Source organism: Saccoglossus kowalevskii, unplaced genomic scaffold (assembly GCF_978046115.1).
Source record: "Saccoglossus kowalevskii unplaced genomic scaffold, keSacKowa6.1 SCAFFOLD_42, whole genome shotgun sequence".
Taxonomy (NCBI): domain Eukaryota; kingdom Metazoa; phylum Hemichordata; class Enteropneusta; family Harrimaniidae; genus Saccoglossus; species Saccoglossus kowalevskii.
The window spans coordinates 26,576-48,580 of record NW_028188621.1 but is presented as its reverse complement, the minus strand read 5'-3'; the positions used below and the strand labels follow the sequence as shown (position 1 = coordinate 48,580).

The following is a 22,005-nucleotide window of genomic DNA, read 5'->3' as shown; positions in this document are numbered from 1 at the left end:
TTTCAAACAAGCAAGCAGTTTTTAACAAGATATTTTTTTGAGGTTTTTTGAATTTTTGTGATAAATTCAACATGGCCGCCAAAACCACTTGAATCATGGGAAATATTTCCATGAACACATAATCATCTCATTGAGCGGATGTTGTATGCCAAGTTTTGTTTAAATCTGGCAAATCGTTCATAAGTTATAGTGTACTTTCACTTTTTACTAAATCCAAGATGGCTGCCAAAGGAAGCCATTTTTCAAAAATCTGCTTCAGTCACTTTGTGAAGCTATCAACAGAGATACTATATGCCGAATTGTTTTTCAAACAAGCAAGCAGTTTATTAGAAGATAATTTTTTGAGTTTTTTGGCATTTTTGTTATAAATTCAACATGGCCGCCAAAACCACTTGAATCATGGGAAATATTTTTATGAACACATAATCATCTTATTGAAGGGATGTTGTATGCCAACTTTGGTTTAAATCTGGCAAATTGTTCATGAGTTATAGCGTACTTTCACTTTTTACTAAATCCAAGATGGCTGCCAAAGGAAGCCATTTTTCGAAAATCGGCTTCAGTAACTTTGTAGAGCTATCAACAGAGATACTATATGCTAAATAGATTGTCAAACAAGCAAGCAGTTTTTAAGATAATAATTTCTTGAGGTTTTTGGCATTTTTGTGATAAATTCAAGATGGCCGCCAAAACCACTTGAGTCATGGGAAATATTTTTATGAACACATAATCATCTTATTGAGTGGATGTTGTATGCCAAGTTTTGTCGAAATCTGGATAATTGTTCATAATTTATAGTGTAATTTCACTTTTCACTAAATCCAAGATGGCTGCCAAAGGAAGCCATTTTTCAAAAATCTGCTTCAGTACCTTTGTAGAGCTATCAACAGAGATACTATATGCTAAATTGATTGTCAACCAAGCAAGCAGTTTTTAAGAAGATAATTTTTTGAGGTTTTTTGCAATTTTTTGATAAATTCAATATGGCCGCCAATACCACTTGAATCATGGGAAATATTTTTATGAACACATAATCATCTTATCGAAGGGATGTTGTATGTCAAATTTGGTTTAAATCTGGCAAATTGTTCATGAGTTATAGCGTACTTTCACTTTTTACTAAATCCAAGATGGCTGCCAAAGGAAGCCATTTTTCAAAAATCTGCTTCAGTCACTTTGTAGGGCTATGGCCATAGGTGCTGCAAAGCAAATGTCTAATCACATGAACGAACCATTTTTGAGAAGAAGATTTTAAAAATTTGTTGTCAATTTTCACAAAATCCAATATGGCGGCCAAGGTCACATGACCGCTAAAGATTTTATTGCTGATATTTGCTAGACATGAGCCAATGATGCCACACAAAAAAACCGGAAGTTCCTAGACCCTCAGAAAGTGGTGCAATTGAGCACTTCCGGTTTGTGTTCTACCTAAGATGGCGGCCAGGTCATGTGACCTACATGGCTGGTTTTGGGGTATGCACTACAACTTATGGCCCTTCATCAGCATGCAAAATGCCTATTCAATCGCAGCATTATTTTTCAAGTTACAGTGGTTTATAAAAACGGCGGAAAAATAATAATAAGAATAATAAACATAGCAATTACAAAAGGGTTTCGCCCCATAGGGCTCGAAACCCTAAATATAGCTGCATAGCAGCGATGACGGGTTTCGAGCCTGCGTGGCTCATGGCAAATTGCACTTGCTCGATGTGATTATTTGGCGAATGTTTCATGTCTAGAATGAAAGATAGCAGACAAACTACACAACATATGGATTTGATTTCACAGGAATATGATAAACTTAATGCAAGGACAAATAGTTCATGAGTTATAGAACTGTTTCTCTTTTACTAAATTCAAGATGGCTGCCAAAGGAAGCCATTTTTCGATAATCTACTTTAGTAACTTTGTAGAGCTATCAACAGAGATACTATATGCTAAATTGCTTTTCAAACAAGGAAGCAGTTTTTAACAAGATAATTTTTTGAGGTTTTTTGAATTTTTGTGATAAATTCAACATGGCCGCCAAAACCACTTGAATCATGGGAAATATTTTCATGAACACATAATCATGTCATTGAGCGGATGTTGTATGCCAAGTTTTGTTTAAATCTGGCAAATCGTTCATAAGTTATAGCGTACTTTCACTTTTTTACTAAATCCAAGATGGCTGCCAAAGGAAGCCATTTTTCGAAAATCGGCTTCAGTAACTTTGTAGAGCTATCAACAGAGATACTATATGCTAAATTGATTGTCAACCAAGCAAGCAGTTTTTAAGAAGATAATTTTTTGAGGTTTTTTGCAATTTTTTGATAAATTCAATATGGCCGCCAATACCACTTGAATCATGGGAAATATTTTTATGAACACATAATCATCTTATCGAAGGGATGTTGTATGCCAACTTTGGTTTAAATCTGGCAAATTGTTCATGAGTTATAGCGTACTTTCACTTTTTACTAAATCCAAGATGGCTGCCAAAGGAAGCCATTTTTCAAAAATCTGCTTCAGTCACTTTGTAGAGCTATGGCCATAGGTGCTGCAAAGCAAATGTCTAATCACATGAACGAGCCATTTTTGAGAAGAAGATTTTAAAATTTTTTTGTCAATTTTCACAAAATCCAATATGGCGGCCAAGGTCACATGACCGCTAAAGATTTTATTGCTGATATTTGCTAGACATGAGCCAATGATGCCACACAAAAAAACCGGAAGTTCCTAGACCCTCAGAAAGTGGTGCAATTGAGCACTTCCGGTTTGTGTTCTACCTAAGATGGCGGCCAGGTCATGTGACCTACATGGCTGGTTTTGGGGTATGCACCACAACTCATGGCCCTTCATCAGCATGCAAAATGCCTAATCAATCGCAGCATTATTTTTCAAGTTACAGTGCTTTAAAAAACGGTGGAAAAATAATAAGAATAATAATAATAAATATAGCTGCATAGCAGCAATGACGGGTTTCGAGCCTGCATGGCTGATGGCAAATTGCACTTGCTCGATGTGATTATTTGACGAACGTTTCATGTCTAGAATGCAATGTTCTTAACAAGTCCTCTGGTATTTTGGTTTATGAACCACACTGGAATCAACAGACATAACCATTGATAGTCATCTGTCCAATGTTATTCATAATACAGATGATTTTTTTGGAGGTATTTTGCATTTTTGTGATAAATTCAAGATGGCCGCCAAAACTACTTGAATCATGGGGAATTTTTTCACGTACACATAATCATATTGAACGGATGTTGTATGCCAACTTTGGTTTAAATCTGGCAAATTGTTCATGAGTTATAGCGAAATTTCACTTTTTACTAAATTTAAGATGGCTGCCAAATGAAGCCATTTTTCAAAAATCTGTTTCAGTAGCTTTGTAGGGCTATCAAGAGAGATACTATATGCTAAATTCCATGTCAAACAAGCGGGTAGTTTTTAAGAAAATGATTTTTTGATTTTTTTTTACATTTTTTGGATAAATTCAAGATGGCAGCCAAAACCACTTGAATCGTGGGAAATATTTTCATGAACACATAATCACCGCATTGAACGGATGTTGTATGCCAACTTTGGTTTCAATCTGGCAAATTGTTCATGACTTATAGCGTAACTTCACTTTTTACTAAATCCAGGATGGCTGCTAAAGAAAGCCATTTTTCAAAAATCTGCTTCATTAAATTTGTAGAGCTATCAACATAGGTGCTGCAAAGCAAATTTCTTATCATAGGAATGAGCCATTTTTAAAAAGAAGATTTTTAAAGTTTTTTGTCATTTTCAGAAAATCCAATATGGCGGCCAAGGTCACATGACCGTTAAAGATTTTATTGATGATATTTGCTAGACATGACTCTTTCTGTAGTTTACTGTTTGTCATAGTAATTTAAATCAAGCATGTTGTTTAACCATGGCTGGTTAACATAGCGGCGATGGCAGTGATTTCATTATACAGTTTCTTTCTTTATTGGATGAATTAATTTCTTGTGACTCACTAATCCGGCAATGCGTGTATTTAAATAACAAGGTTCACCGTCAGGATGTTCACATTTGAAATAGCCTGAAAACATTTTAAATACTAAAATATAACGCATGTCATGTTAGCGTAAAATATGAGGCTTCATTGTGGAGATGTATTAAGAAGTTTCTGCGGCCTGGCTGCCATAGAGGGCGCACATTATACTAGAACTGCATGTAACCACGGATGGGACCTATAGTCGTTTTTGAAATTGTTAATTGCCGCACCATAAACAAAACATTTTAAATATTTTCTTGCACATGTGCTCCAGTTCTCGCATTCCATCTTGTACTTAGTTTAATAACTTATAATTATTATTATATATATGTTGTAAAATTATGTTGTCAATATGATACCAGAGACGTCTAAGTCATGTCAAGTTCTGGTTATAAAATTAATATGTATAATATTTTGTTTACATCTGTGTGGGCGAGTCCCGGGACAGAGTATGCCCGGTATAAACTGTCATATCATAACAGTTACATAAAACGACGGTCTAGCAGTGACAGACGCGTACTTTAATATTGATCAAATTACAACACATGTATAGTCTTAGTATAAACCGTACATAAATCATGTCATGTACTCGATAAAACACTGACAATCAATACAGCGTCGTTTATATTTACAGCCTCTACAAGTATATATAACTTTAATTCGTGTACAAAATATGCACATTTTTGCATTTGAACACGATTAAAATAAAGGCATAAAATTTCCACAAATCAATCTGAAAAAAAAACTAGGTGTGATCTGATTTCGTAAATTTTATTGCACTACTAATTACTAGTATAACCATGGAACTGGTTTATAGTTCCATGGTATAACTAAGACTGTTGGACTTGGACAACGACCCGTCTCTCAGGCCGTGACTGTGAAAACTATATAGCGCCACCAGACGGTCGAAGTTTATATGCTGCGCTTTCGTTTTGGTGAGTACACGTTTATTTTATGATCGGAGATTCAAAAGTTGAATATTGATAATATATGACAATATATGTTACTATAAGTGAACGTATCCGAAATGTAAAGGTCTAGTAGTCGCATTCTCAGGTCCAGTTTTCGGTGTAAGATATTAAATATGATAGATTTTGTGCATTTTCTAGTCATTTATCGTGTAAAACAATCATGGCGTCGCCCAGTCATGTCGACCGGAAGTGCGTGCATCGTGTTCAACTTTTGAAAGCATTGCACATGTCTAATAAATTTGGAAATATAGAAAGTCACAGACGTGTCATTTGAGCGGCACAAACAAACAAAGACATTATTTTACAGCTATAATGGGTGAAATAATTGAACAATGTCGCTATTTTATAGTGTCGATTATTTAGAAAGGTCAAACCTCAATTCCCAAAACTAGCAATGTATGAGGTAACCCGAATCTCTGGCCCCCGACCCCTGGCCAATGAGTTATTAATTTACATGTTTTTCTCGCAATTTTTTATATATTTAACGCCACTCGCCAATGTACGTAAAACGCGGAAGTGAATTGGCCGACAAGTTACCATGACTCGACAGTAATATAGAGACATTTCGCGATGGGCGTCTTTCGTGGTCAGTAATATTTATGAAAAAATCTTTGTTCACTGTTTTATAAACTGGCTTGGCAGTTCTCATCACCAAATACACAATGTCACAGCTATTCGGCCACTTTTCCAACAAATCCAAAATCATAATTGATAATTTTGTTCACTTAACATTTGTACTATGATTACTTTTGAAGTTTTGATAATTTGAATGCATACTTGTACACTCACAAAAATACCCCCAGGATAAGAGAATTTAGTTTATACCCTTGACAAAAAAGCATTATTTTTCCTGTCTTAATATTGATTTTTTTTTTGATCTGTGTAACTGTATGTGGAAATCCTAATAAGATTTAATGTACAGTTCACAACTGACAGTTTTGCAATATTAGAGGTTGTGAACTTGTCCATAGAGGCTGCAAACTGCAATTTTTTTTATAAAGATTGTGTTCACTGACATTTAATTTGTATGTTTTTCTTATTGGTGTGACTACAGTGACTGTGTAGTGTACTCGGCAGTTTTTTTTTTTGTCTTTTGTTGTCTGTTTTGTGTTCTTGGAGTTTTGTACAAAAATCAATGGTTAAATAAGTATATTATTTCCATTTTGCAGTACATCGTAGACAGTACTTGTATACTTGTATACAACCTGCGTCCTTGAAAATCGAGTCTTATCACCATTGCGTTTCCAAGCGAAAATATGTTGATGCCAAAAACGACTGATTTTCGCCAAATCTTCTATGATTTTTTGATAATATCATTAATTCAGTTCAGCGGTTAGATAGATTTATTAGAGACGCTTGTGAAACAAAATTGATGATGTAAATCACTCTGGCGACGAAAAAATCGGCGATAAAGCCAAGGGGATGAGGGACTGAATTTCAAAAAACGTATTTTGTATGTATGCCATTCAATTTGGCCTGAGCCAGAGATTGGCTAGTGGTGTTAAATATATAAAAATTTGTGAGAAAAACATGTAAATGGCTCATTGGCCAGGGGGCCATTCAATTTGGTCGGGGAAATATTGGCTGGGGACAGAGATTCAGGGTTACCCCAATGTATGTGTTAACAATTTCAAAACCTGGAGTCATCCGGTTCTTTGCACATGTGTTTTTTACCAAATTTTCTTGCTGGTCCTTAATTAATTGCTATTTTTGTTATTTGTGGGTATGTTGCATTGATATTTCAATCGTCTTGTGTGTACTTGACTATCTAATGGTTGATTTTGAGCCTATTGCTTGGATACCATACATATAGGTACCTCAGGTATACCTATCTGAGATTTGTTCAATTCATGATGATATCTAATTTTGAACAGCTAACATCGGGGCTATCTCAGCTGACAGGCTGATTGTTAGTCCCCGTTCGGACGTAGTCCGAAAACGGGGACTTATGTTTTGCCCTGTGTGCGTCTGTGCGTCCATGATCACCTGTATCTCGAACATGCATGGACCGATTAAGTTCAAACTTCACTCATACATCACACATTATATGGGACATATGCACATGCATTTTTTTCATGATCTGATTAATGATAGCCGAATAGCGGTCATTTTAAGGCCGAAAATGCATCAAAATCGCACATTTTCACCATTCCGGACCCGGATCTCAGTTATGCATGGACAGATTTTGTTCAAATTTGGTACATACATTAAACATAATAGGACCTTGATGCACGTCATTTTTTTTTGGATCGGGCTTGAAATGGCCGACTGGCGGCCATTTTGTTTTAAAGATTTCAGTTCTGGATCCGTATCCGAGACATGTCTGGATTGATCAAGTTCAAACTTCACACACACATGGTACATCATGTCACAAATAGATATGTGCATTTGTTTCATGATCCGCTTAACAATAGCTGAATAATGGCCATTTTGTTCAGATTTAGTGCATATATTAAACATAATATAAGCTTGATGCATACCAATTTTTCTTCGGATCAAGTTCAAAATGGCCAACTGGCGGCCATTTTGTTTTAAAGAATTTAGTTTTCGATCCATATCTCGGACATGCCTGGACAGATCAAATTCAAACTTCACATACACATTATACATTATATCATACATATGCCTGTGCATTTGGGCCAGTCCTTTTAAGGTCAAAAATTTACAAAAATTGCACATTTTCACCATACCGGAACTGAATCTTAGTCATGCATGGGCAAATTTAGTTTAAATTTTTGTTTGGATTGTGTTAAAAATGGCTGACTGGTGGCTATTTTGTTTTACTGAATGCAGTTCAACATCCATATTGTTGCTGCTTTGAATGTATATGTCACTCAAATATGAACAGAACGGGGACGTGTCATTGACAATGACTTATTTTGTATTGTGACCTTTGACCTATAGTACTAACTGCATGTTGCGGTTTCAGCCACTGGTCAAGTTAATGACCCCTTGTCAATAATCATTGGTTGTAATGATTTGCTATTTCACGTTTCCTGAAATCTATCTGAATCAATTAACAGGGCGAACAATTTTTTAAATAATTTGTAGCGAAGAGTGAATAGTTTAGTGAATAGAGATTCAGTGAATATTTTTTATTATGTTTATTAAAGAGTTGTTTGTTACACTTTCCTGTGTAGGTTTGCCATTTATCTGTATTAATACCAAAAATTGCTGTGTTGACCATCACATTACTATAATAATTGTAAATTCACTATGTTGCATAATTTAACAGTTCTCTATATTTCACTTGCAGTCTATAACAATCTATTCCTGTATATTGAAAGGTAAGATATGTCTAAGCATGAAAGTTGAATTTGTTATGATCTATACCTTATATAATTTTAATTTGGTTAAAAATTATGTATCAAACATGTACACATTTTATTAGCCGTTAATAATGAAGTGTGAATTGATACTTATACACATTATTACTACATGTCAGCATTATGGTAAAATATATCAAAGTTCACATGATTTGTGGGAGTTAGTGCTATATGTAGATCATTTTGTCACTCAACTGGGGAATTGATATATATATACATTTGTATGTGTCAATCTTTCTAGTCTATGCATACATATCTGGACCAATCAGGTTTTTAGTTTAGTAATTCAATAGACATTCTAAGCAGTAAATAAAGTTTTATAGTGTTCTAATTCAAGACACCTGTATGTCCACAATTTTTAGGTAACATATTTTTGAAATCAACCATTTTTTTACAACCAGATCTCATTCACACAAACACTTTGATCATGTTTGAACATGTTTAGAGGTAGATATGAGTGTATGTTTAGCTCTTTATTAACAACTGTATAAACTTCAAAAATCATAAACACAGACATCAGACCTATGTACATGCATTTGTGTGATGATGCAATTCAAGACAGCTGTGTGGTATTTAACTGTGAAGGAAAAAAGTCACAATGCAAGTTTGCAATTTATCTCACTGTTTTGCTTGCAAATTAGCAGTATTGCTAATGAAATTGACACAGGTAGCATCTGTATTTTAATAACAATGTACCTATCTCTTGTAAGTAAAAACAGTGCTCAATTTAGCAAATATATTAAATAAATCGATTGTATTTTGACAATTGTATCTTTCAGATGCCTCGAAAGAAAGGTTGGAAGAGAGGTGAAGCTCTAAAGAAGAGGTTGGCCTTGGGTAGAAACCCACCAACCAATGTCCTTCGGGATCAAAGCGATACTGTCCTTCGGGATCAAAGCGATACTGTCCTTCGGGATCAAAGCGATACTGTCCTTCGGGATCATAATAAATCAGAAAGTATTGTCCTTCGGGATCATAATGAATCAGAAAGTACTGTCCTTCGGGATCATAGCAATACTGTCCTTCGGGATCATAGCAATACTGTCCTTCGGGATCATAGCAATACTGTCCTTCGGGATCATAGCAATACTGTCCTTCGGGATCATAGCAATACTGTCCTTCGGGATCATAGCAATACTGTCCTTCGGGATCATAATGAATCAGAAAGTATTGTCCTTCGGGATCAGAATGAATCTGTAAGTATTATCTTTCGGGATCAGAACGAGTTGCAAATTAGTGCTGGAAGTGTTTTTAATAAAGTACATGATGAAGAAACAAATAATGTTGCAGAGAGTTTCTCATTAGAGCAATTTCATTTCTTAAATGATTCAGTTGGAAATGTTAATGATCAGACAACAGGTAATAAGTTCATGCTAAAAACTTCAGTACAAGGAAGTTTTCATCAAGGTCATCATCAATTTCTAGATAACAGTGGAAAACAGTGTGTTGCAAATAGCTTAGTTTCTATGATATTCAGTCAAATCAAATATGTAGATTCATGGGAATCGGAAGACTTGGATATAATACTGCAAACTGGTAATGAATTGTATGGCTTTTTACAACAGTCTACAACTGTTAATTCAGAACTGTTATTGGTGACAGAATTACCACAAACAGTTGATTTATTTGACACCCAGTTTACTTTGAGTGTTGGTGACTCATTATTTGGTATTATTGGTGAAAGTGATGATGAGAACACATTTCTTACACCATTTGACAATGCTCTTGATATATCATTAACTGAATATAATTCATGCTTTGTTATATTTGGCGGAGCAGCATTTGCTGTGATCAAGAATGATGGATTTTATTGGATCTTTGATTCACATTCAAGAAATTCCAAAGGCATGGTAGCACCTGATGGATTAAGCATAGTAATCAAGTTCAGTAGTATTGAGATGGTGTATAAACATTGTTGTGATCTTGCTGTATCCATGCACGTGCATGAAAATGAACAGTTTGAAGTAACGGGTATAAATGTTAATGCTGAAAAGTATCATGTTGTTGACAGTGAAACACAGTCAGATAATGAAGTGGAGTTCGTTGAATCAGATCATACACCTTTTTTATATAATCCCTTGTCCTCTGAGATGTGTCAAATATTGTGTACTGAACTTAGTTTACAAAATGAAAGAGACAGATTTGGGTTTCATACTGAAAATTTTGAAATGGGTGAACCATGCAAAACCAAATCTATCCAAGGGGATGGTAATTGTTTTTTCCGGGCTTTGTCATATGTACTATCTGGAAGTGAGGATAACCACATGCAAATCAGATTAGCCATTGTAAATCATCTAAAGAAGAATAACCCTGTATTTTACCCCTTTTTAAGACCAGGCCATGTGTCTGTTGATGATTACATTATAGTATCTGGTATGCAATATGCTCAAACATGGGCAACAGAAGTTGAAATACTTGGAGCTGCTGATTTATTAAGAACAGATATTTGTACATTTAGCAGAGGTAAATGGATTAGATACTCCAACTATCAGCTTAACAAGAGTGTATCCAATAATGGTAAAGCAATATACTTAAAACACGCCATGGAAATACATTATGAAGTGATTGAATGTGTCAAGCATGCTGGTGATATGTTGTGTGACTGCTCCCAGAGCATTATTATAGAACAAGACAGGGTGTCAACAATTGGAATGAAGAAAAGACGCTTAGAAAGCATAGAAACTGATATTGGAACAACAATGAAATTATTTAAAAATGATAGTAATATAGAGTCAGATGATGTACCAAACACTTTAACTACACCAGCAAAAATTACACGATCTCGGGGCAGACGTTCCTATCTTAAATGTTTGAAAGAATATTTTCAAAGAAAACAAACTGAGCAACATGTTGTTAATAAATGTAAACTAGAGAAACAGCGAGAGCGATATTACAATGATGACAGTTTTTGCCAGAGGAAAAAAAAGAACATGATTCAACATTATGCAAATAATAAGTCTCACAGAGAAGCTTTGAAGACAAAAAGCATTACAAAATATAAAGACGATGAATTACACAGGGAGTCTGTGAAATCTAGAAGCATTACTAAATATAAAGATAATGAGTCACACAGGGAATCTCTAAAGGCAAGAAGCAAAGTAAAATATGAACAAAATGACATACATAGGGAAGTTTGGAAGACAAGGAGCAGAGCAAAATATAAATATAATCCGTCACATAGAGAAGCAGTGAAATCAAAAAGTATTACAAAATATAAATCCAATGAGTCGCACAGAGAAGCTGTGAAGGCAAGGTGTACTACAAAATATAAATCCAATGAGTCACACAGAGAAGCTGTGAAGGCAAGGAGTACTACAAAATATAAATCGAATGAGTCGCACAGAGAAGCTGTGAAGGCAAGGAGTACTACAAAATATAAAACCAATGAGTCACACAGAGAAGCTGTGAAGACAAGGAGTACTACAAAATATAAAACCAATGAGTCACACAGAGAAGCTGTGAAGGCAAGGAGTACTACAAAATATAAAAAGAATGAACAGCATAGAAAAGATGTTTTAAATAGAACACCCACCAAGAGATTAATAGAATCAAATAAGAAACAATATTTTAGAAATGTATTGGATATGTTTAGAAATGAAATTGCCTATGGACCAGATTTTGTCTGTGCAGTATGCCATCGGCGACTCTTCAGAAATCAAGTTATTCACTGTAAAAAAGAGGTGTACACCAAAAAAGGTGGAAATGTCGTATTAATTGCAGATAAGTGTATTACCGAAGATTATCTACACAAATGTAGCAGTGTGTGTTCTAGTGATAGTGAATGTTTATATTTGAAAAATGGACAGTGTAAATTATGGATTTGTTTCACTTGTCAAAGAAAAATTCTGAGTGGTAAAATTCCATGTGAAGCAGTTACCAACAATCTTAATCTGAAGCCTATTCCAGATGAATTAAAATGTTTAAACTCTCTTGAACAACATTTGGTGGCATTGCACATACCTTTTATGAAAATGTTGGCTTTACCAAAAGGTGGACAGAATGGTGTTCATGGACCTGTTGTATGTGTCCCTTCTAGCATTGATAAAGCTACATCCATTTTACCAAGATGTGAATCAGATGACCAAATGATAAAAGTAAAACTGAAGCGGAAACTAACATACAAGGGCCATTATCAGTATCACTTTGTAAATGAGGCTCATATAAAGAATGCATTAGTATATCTCCAGAAGAACAATAAATGGTATAGTGATGTTTGTTTTAACAAAGATTGGGTTAATCCTTTAGCAAAAATTGAAGAAGAAATTGAAACACCAGATAGCGAAGATAGTGCCTCAAAACATTCTGAAGAAAAAAATAGAGATTTTGAGGACAATGAAGAAGAAAAAGATGGATTACTTTTAGATACATGTCTTCAACCAGTTGATGTTGGACCCGAAGTTCTTGATCAACCTTCTGATGAAATATCTTGTATTGCCCCTGCTGAAGGAAATAGTCCAGTTAAAATGTTAATGGATGAGGGTAATGAAGCAAAGTCTTTTCCTGTATTGTATCCTGAAGGATCACCAACATTTCATGACAAACGCAGTGAAAAAATAACATTGTCAAGATATCTGCATACTCGTTTGATGAATGCAGATGGTAGATTTGCAAAAAATACAGATTTTATATTTTATGCTCAGTATTTGTCAGAAGTACAACAAGTTGTCTCAAATGTGTCTATTGCTTTACGCAAAGGTTCTGGTAAAGCAGGTGGTCAATCTGTAACAGCTGCAACTCTAACAAATTCACAGTCATTGACTGACATTCTTAAGCACAATGAGGGATACAAGTTTTTGAAACCCATCCGTGGAACACCCCCTTTTTGGCAAAGTGCACAGAAAGATTTATTTGCAATGTTAAGACAGCTTGGTATACCTACATGGTTTTGTTCATTTTCATCTGCTGACACGAGATGGCCTGAAATAATTGAATGTATTCTTCGAGAAGAAGGTGATACACGAAGTTTTGAAGAGCTTGATTGGTCTGAAAAATGTTCTGTATTAAGAAACAACCCTGTAACTGCAGCTCGAATGTTTGAACACAGATTCCACTCTTTTTTGAAACAGGTAATAATGTCACCTGCAGCACCTATTGGCGAAATAGTAGATTATTTTTACCGTGTTGAATTTCAGCAACGTGGTTCTCCTCATACACATTGTCTTTTCTGGGTAAAGGATGCACCAATTATTGATAAAGATGATGATGAAGAAGTAACAACTTTTGTGGACAAATATGTCACTTGTGAAATGCCATCTCCGGAACAAGATGAAGAACTTAATGAGATTGTGAATAGTGTACAAAAACACAGTACAAGACATTCAAAAACTTGCAGAAAACTTGGTACTACTTGTAGATTTAATTTCCCACGCCCACCTTCAGAAAAAACCTTTATTGTTCAAACTGATGCAGACAAATCTAATGACAAAGAAGAGAAAACAATTGAAACTGATGATGTCATACAGAATTATGTTGATAGTGAATCAGAATATCAAGAAACAGACCAAAAAAATGAGATGACTAAAGATACAGCCATGGCAATTTTGACAAAAATCTGGAATATACTACTCAATTCTGAAAAGAACTTCACATCTGTTTCATCCTTGTTTGCGTACATTGAATTAACCCAAGAAAACTTTGAGAAAGCGTGTAGCGTGTTGACAAAGAAAACAAGCATAGTTTTAAAACGCCAACCTTCTGATGTTTGGGTAAATCAATATAACAAAGATCTTCTGCGATGCTGGAATGCAAATATGGACATACAATATATTGTGGATGCCTACAGTTGTGTTGTGTACATTATTAGCTACATTTCAAAAGCAGAACGAGAAATGGGATTGTTGTTAGATCATGCACAGAGGGAAGCATCAAAAGAAGGGAATATGGATGCAAAACTTGCAATGAAAAAAATTGGAGGTGTATATCTTCACAACCGTGAGTTGAGTGCTCAGGAGGCTGTATACAGAGTTTGTAATTTGAGGTTAAAAGAATGCTCAAGAAAAGTACAATTTATTCCTACAGGCGATACTCCAATTAAAATGAGTCTTCCACTAGCAATTTTAAAGAGCATGAGTAAAGGCGGAGATCTCAACAATGAAAACATTTGGATGACAAGTATGCTTGATCGTTATAAGAATAGACCAAATAAAATTAATACCATGTGTCTTGCAAGTTTTGCTTCTGAATACAGAATTGTACCTACGTCAGAGGTAGAAAGAAAAAGAAATATTGATAACAATAAAGTTATTAAACTTAATAATGGTCTAGGTTATATGCAAAAGAGAACAAGGACTGATCCTGCAGTTGTCAGATATGCAAGATTTTCAGTAACTAAGCAACCAGAAAAGCATTATCAAAGTATATTGCAACTTTTTCTACCATATAGAGCTGAATGCCAGTTGAAACCTAAACAATTCCATTCATTTGAAGAGTTTTATCAAACTGGTGCTGTGAAATACAAGAACAATTGGCCTGAAAGGGTAAAATATATAGTTGACAGAAATAAAGCAATGTTTGAGAAAGATGTTGATGTTATTGATGCAGCTGAGCAAATGCTTGAGTCATGCCCTCTTTTAGAAGATGCATGGGCACAAATTCACCCAGAGTCTGAGAAGGAAAGATTAGAATGTTTAGAATCAGCTAGTACGAATTCAGTATCTAATGAATCAGAAAGTGAAGATTCAATTCCAGACTTGTTGCACAAAGATAAAAAAGACGTTTGTAAAGAAGTATATAGTCAGTGTGGAATGTCCAAAGATGAGGCTAAAATATTGATGAGATCACTTAATGATAAACAGCGTGATATATTTTACACTGTTCGACAATGGTGTTTAGATAAAGCTAATGGCAAGAATGTTGCACCATTTCACATGTTCTTAAGCGGAGGAGCAGGAACAGGAAAATCGCATGTTATCAAGGCTGTGTATTATGAGGCTTCAAGAATTCTTGCTCGTATTCTACCAAATCCAGATGATATTTCTGTTCTGTTAACAGCACCAACCGGTGTAGCTGCGTTCAACATAAATGCAACCACTGTCCATAGTACTTTCTCAATAGCAGTTGATGCCAAATTGCCATATCAACCACTAGGACAAGATACATTAACCACCATTCGATCCAAACTTAGTAGTCTGCAGATTCTTATTATTGATGAAATTTCAATGGTTGACAAGAAGTTGCTTTGTTATATACATGGGAGATTAAGGCAAATCAAACAGACTGGTGACTATTCACCATTTGGAAATGTTTCTGTGATTGCTGTAGGCGATTTTTATCAATTACCACCTGTAAAAGGAAAAGCTTTATATGTTAGTAGCGAAGGCATGGATCTGTGGAATGATTATTTCGCCATTGCTGAATTAACAGATGTAGTAAGGCAGCAAGATCAACAGTTTGCTGAGGCATTAAATAGCGTCAGAACACGAAGAAAATCTGATGAATTACCAGCAAGTGTTGTGAACATGTTTCGTCTGTGTGAAACTGGTGAAGAGTACAATGGTATGCATATATTTGCAACAAATAAAGATGTGGATCAATGTAATATAAACATGCTTCATTTAACATGTTCAAACCCCATATGTATTAATGCTCAAGACTTTTCTAGAAATACTAAAACTAAAAAACTAGAACAGAGAGAGAGGAACTATGTCAAAGTCTACAATACAAACTTGGCAAAGACGGTTACTTTGGCTATAAATGCTCGTGTGATGTTAATTAAAAACATTGATGTATCTGATGGTCTAGTAAATGGTGTTTTTGGCAAAATTTCACATATTTCTTTTGAAGACAATAACATATTTCCATCCTGTATATATGTAGTGTTTGATAACGTGAAGGTTGGTACTAAACTACGCAGTAAATCTGGAAGCTTCTCTGTATTATTACTAAATAGCACACCTATAAAACCATCAGAGGACAGAGTAAACAATGGTGGAGGCATTAGAAGACAATATCCATTAAAGCTAGCTTATGCATGCACTATACACAAAGTACAAGGATTAACAGTAGAGAAAGCTGTAGTATCATTGAATAAAATATTTTCTCCAGGGCAAGCTTATGTAGCCTTGAGTAGAGTTAAGACATTAGATGGCCTTATTATTCAAGATTTCAAGGAATCGAGTATGTATTGCAATGAAAAGATTGAATCAGCTCTATTAAGCATGCCAAAATACTTGACATCAAAATCAGTGTCAGACAGGGTTTGCCAATGTACTATCTTGCTACTCAATGTTGAAGGATTATTATCTCATTTTGAAGACATCAAATGCGATAAAAGACTTGTTAATGTTGATTTTATGTGTTTGACAGAAACCTGGCTACTGGATGGGCAACTATATAGTGAATTGGAATTAAAAGATTTTGATTTTCATCACAAACCACGGTCATTATCTTATGACACATCTAATGAGATCACATCAGATTTGAAACAACAGGCACATGGAGGTGTAGCAGTTTATTCTAGCATTCATAAAAGTACTGAATTCCTCAAGCTACATGTATCTAATTTGGAGTACTTAGCTTTTTATGTGGAAGACATACGTGTGTCAGTAGCTGTTATATATAGACCGCGGTCATATAAAGCTGATGTGTTTAGAGAAAACCTATTGTGTCTGGTTAGTGAAATGAGTAAAATATCTGCAAGTAACATTATTATTGGTGATTTCAACGAAAATATACTTGTGTCTTCCAGTGTGCAGAACATTTTGGAAAAGCAAGGATTCAAACAATGTGTAGCCTTACCAACTACAGAAAGTGGAACGTTGATTGACCATGTATACATTAAAAACGCTGACATTCTTAATGTTGAAGTTATACAAACTTATTATGGGTTTCATGATGCTGTGATTATTCGGTTCTGAAAGTATCATTTTGGTACACTCAACCTAGATTTATTATTATTGAAATTCCAATTTGCTACAACTGGAATGCTAAAATCACACTTAAGTGATATGTCTATTATAGGGGAAATATTTCAATGTCTTTAGATATTAAGACTCCCTTTCTACTTTTACTGCACGAATAACATTCTTGGGCGTGAAAGTAAAACTAAGGGACACGCTCACCCACCCCACTCTACTTCACTCATTATAGGATTGGGAGGGGGGCACTTACTGACATGGATATCTCGCTAACTTATTTTTTATAACAAAAAATAAATTTTATTTTTTTTAACAGATGAGATAGTTGCAGTTACGTGGCATTTATTTATTGTATCTATTTTATGTTAAATTGTTTAGCTGATCAATGTAATGATGTTAACTACCATAATGTAATTGTTTACACATACATAGTATAGGTCGTTATGCAAGATATATGATGTAATTAAGGACTTTGAATATAGAATCTATATTGTGAAGTCTAATAATTTCAGGAGAGCAGTAACGTAATTGCAACTTTAATTTAAAACATCATTTATAATTTCAATTATTCACACAGTATCCGTCAAGTGCCCCCCTCCCAATAAAAAATATATTTTTATCTATACTACTCAAAACAATTTAGGGAACACCTTGCTTCTGACATTATATATTGTTTAATGTTATGTAACTGTTATATTGACACAACCTTGCATGTTTGGTTTGGGTTCCAATATTAGAAAATTAAATGTAGCAAAGAAATTGAAAAGTTTATCATAAACCTGCTCGAAATGCATGTTATGTTGTCACACATTCTCCAAGCATGTCACCACGTCATTAATAATCTGAACATGGAAGTGGACGAATAATAACTGTGACACCTATATGTGTCAAAGCTTTTCAACAGCACAGAAATGACTAAGGTTAAACCACCCATTTGTGACAACTTTAGATGAGAGTGATACCATCTTGACACAGGTTTTAACAGCCAAACTATGGCCATCAATGTCAAATTCAGCGCCTTTGGAACATAAATCATACCAAAGTGAGTGACCAAGCCAAGTCAATGATCTCATGCATCATTTCATACAGGCTGATTAACACTTTGTCGATGCCACAGTCGGATAGCATAATCACTTAATGTGGTGACAGCATTATGATACAAGTTGATTAACGTCTCCCCCTCTCCATAGCCAAATTACATCAAACATATAAGCCTGCTGGACAACAAATATATGCTGTAGAAGTTTAGAATTGTAAACCGAGCCACACCATGTACTTGATGTCACATATTGCCTATGTCAATACCGGTTCCCTCGCAGAAAGAGTGTATCCAGAATCACAATGTGCTTTGAGATCAGGTCGCTCCATTATAGACATGATTTTCTCTTTGAGGCAACTCCAGGAAAAGTGCAGGGAAAAGCGACAATCTCTATACTTGGCTTTCATTCGACCTGGTAAGCCGCAGTGGCTTATTCAGTCTTCTTCAGCGCATAGGCTGCCCACCAAAGCTCCTAAGCCTCAAGTCTTTTCATACAGACATGAAAGGCACTGTCAGCTTCGACGGGGATTCAACTGAACCATCCGACATTCGCAGCAGTGTTAAGCAAGGATACGTGCTCGCCCCACACTTTTCGGGATCTTCTTCTCTCTCCTTCTGTACTACGCCTTCGGCTCTTCATCTGACAGTGTCTACATCCACACCAGGCACAACGGAAAACTCTAACTGGGCTCAGCTCCAAGCTAAGTCCAAGATCACACGTGTTCCTCTCGGAGAAATGTTGTTTGCTGATGATGCTGTTCTTGCGAGTCACACCCATAACGGTCTACAATGACTTATGGACCACGTCTCTAAAGCCTGCAAAGAGTTTGCGCTCACAATCAGCATTAAGAAGACGGAGGTAATGGCACAGAACCCTCAAATACCACCCTCCATTCAATCAATGACTCGCAATTGGCTGTGGTCGACAACTTCAGATACTTGGGCTCAAACATCTCTCAGAACCTGTCCCCTTGATACAGAGATAAATGCACGCATTGGAAAAGCCACAGGAGTGATGTCCAAGCTGACAAAGAGAGTCTGGGAGCACAAAAACCTGACTCTTAGCACGAAGTTGAAAGTCTACCACGCATGTGTTCTCAGCACTCTTATATACAGTAGTGAAACATAGGCAACCTACACAAAACAGGAGGCTAAACTAAATGCCTACCACATGAGATGCCTACGTCGACTATTATGGATCACCTGGGAAGACAAGATCACCAACCGTGAAGTTCTCAGCAAGGCCAATACAACATCATTCTTCGCCATGTCGAGCCAAAGATGACTGCGCTGGCTGGGTCATGTTAGTCATATGGACAAGGAACGTTTCCAAAGGACTTGCTGTACGGTCAACTAAAGGAAGGAACACGCCCAGTTGGTCGGCCACACCTTAGGTTCTCTGATGTCTGTAAAAGAGACCTCAAGGCTACTCACATAGACACACAGTCATGGGAGATAACAGGCAATGACCGCTCAGCATAGAGACAAGCAGTCACCAAAGGCATCCAGAGCACATAGCAGGACAGACACGAAAAACAGCGACAGAAGCGACTGAGGAGTAAAGCATCTACCAGCTCACTAGACAACTCAGTTTTCATTTGCGGGGTCTGTGACAGGGACTGTCACCCAAGGATTGGGCTCTACAGCCATCACAGACGCTGCTCAAGTTTAACCACATCATGGCGCAACCCATCGTCTTCCTAGACGGAGGAGGCCGACGATGACAATATTGGACAAAACATTCTAATTTGATCGACTTGGTATTCATCTAATATGAACCCAATTAACTATTCATAGAATTTATTGTCATGTGATGAATAAACTGTTCATATTATCGTGTATGTGTTGTACATTGTTGTGTCACCAATTATAATACATTCATTATTATAATTTTCATTCCTGTGAGATGTGCTATCATAACATGCATTTTGATCTAATTTATTGTAGTTGTAACTGGAAAAAAAGATATCATGTTTTAATCAGGCTATTTTGGTGTCCCCCTAACTGTTTTGAGTAGTTTAGTTAATGAAATAGGATTTTGTTATTGTTTTTCTGGGTTGTAAATTATACCTTATTTCTTTTAGCCGAATTATTATCATAAATACAGAATCTATTTAGGTAAAATAAACGAAACTGTAATATGGTTAGAACAATGTCTTCAAAGCAACGAAATGTAAGAATTCATTTTTAATCCTGTAGCCTTGTTGTTTCTCAATGTTATGTTAAACATATTTTCACAGAAGAAAACCGAGCATGCGTTCTCTGAATTTGTGCACTCATATTTGCCATATGTATTATGAATATGTAACAAGACCATATATTATATATTTAGTGAGGTACTAGGAGCATATATTATGTCAGTGTCAGTCAAAAAATTATTTGTGCGTGTGATATATTCTAGTGTTGTTGAATATACATGGATTTCACTATAATTCTAATTTTCAATTAGATTTTAAAAACCAGTTTCTTTTTGTTTCACATTATGAACTTAGCTAATGAACTTTTGTACTGATATATAATATCATTTGCTTATTTAGATGACTGTATTATATATATCCCAAACCACATGTAATAGAATTGATGTTGCCAAAATAAATAACTCTTTACTGAAATAACAAAACTACGTTATTTACTCAGTTATATGTTAGGGAACCTCCCAAGCAAATGTTTCTTATATTACTGTACCCTGGCTTGACAAACACGTGCATGTGATAATTAGAACAATGAATGCATGACACAATTGTACCAATAGCTGCATATTCATACTGAAAACTGTTCAGGATATTATAATTGTGCACATTTGATGAACCACATAACCAAATCCATCTAATCGGTTTCCCACATATTGTGCCATATTTTTTTCAATCTCTCTTCTCTATATGCAATAGTTCTCATAACATTAGGTTTAGGCATACCTAATGAATAATATACTGTTGACTAACATGTTTGCAATTAAATCAAATGGATGCAAATATATATATTTATCCACTGGGAATGGCAGTCCTTATTCTGTGATACTTTTGGTTAATAAAAATAATTATTTTCGTTATTTTTATATCATCATTAATAAAAGTACATTAATATATAAGGATAAAATATGCTAAAATTTGTATAAATAGTATTTCATTCATATGTTGTAGGGCATTTCTAGTTAACATTAAATTCACGAACATAATCAACTCACTACACGGAGGCTGTATGTCGTAACAATAGTTTTAGGAAGCTTTGTTGTTTTAACAAAATGCAAGATGGCAGACAAACTACACAATATATGGATTTGATTTCATATGAATATGATAAACTTAATGCAAAGATTCCACATACCGGATTTTGAATCAGTCTGGCAAATAGTTCATGAGTTATAGAACATTTTCTCTTTTACTAAATCCAAGATGGCTGCCAATGGAAGCCATTTTTCAATAATCTGTTTCAGTAACTTTGTAGAGCTTTCAACATAGGTGCCATATTCTAAATTACTAGTCAAACAAGCGGGCAGTTTTGAAGAAGAAAATGTTTTCGAGGTTTTTTGCGTTTTTCTTGATAAATTCAAGATGGCCGCCAAAGCTACCTGAATCATGGGAAATATTTACATGAACACAATCATCTTATTGAAGTGATGTTGTGTGCCAACTTTGGTTTCAATCTGAAAAATTGTTCATGAGTTATAGCATAATTTACTTTTTACTAAATCCAAGATGGCTTCCAAAGGAATCCATTTTTCAAAAATCTGTGTCAGTAACTTTGTAGAGCTATCAACAGAGATACTATATGCTAAATTTCTTGTCAAACGGGCAAGAATTTTTCA

At 35.3% G+C, this 22,005-nt stretch overlaps 1 protein-coding gene and 1 long non-coding RNA gene across 2 annotated transcripts; both read left to right on the top strand.

The window, feature by feature from the left end:
- The first annotated feature begins 4,884 nt into the window (after nt 1-4,884).
- Nucleotides 4,885-9,588, top strand: LOC146726085 (uncharacterized). Its single transcript, XR_014928657.1, has 3 exons — nt 4,885-4,944; nt 8,237-8,267; nt 9,086-9,588. It is a non-coding gene; the product is annotated as an uncharacterized LOC146726085 (long non-coding RNA).
- Nucleotides 9,589-9,676: 88 nt separating this feature from the next.
- On the top strand, nt 9,677-17,161 carry LOC146726084 (uncharacterized). Its single transcript, XM_085496280.1, has one exon. It carries the CDS (start codon nt 9,677-9,679, stop codon nt 17,159-17,161), a length of 7,485 nt encoding a protein of 2,494 aa, XP_085352406.1.
- Nucleotides 17,162-22,005: the final 4,844 nt, after the last annotated feature.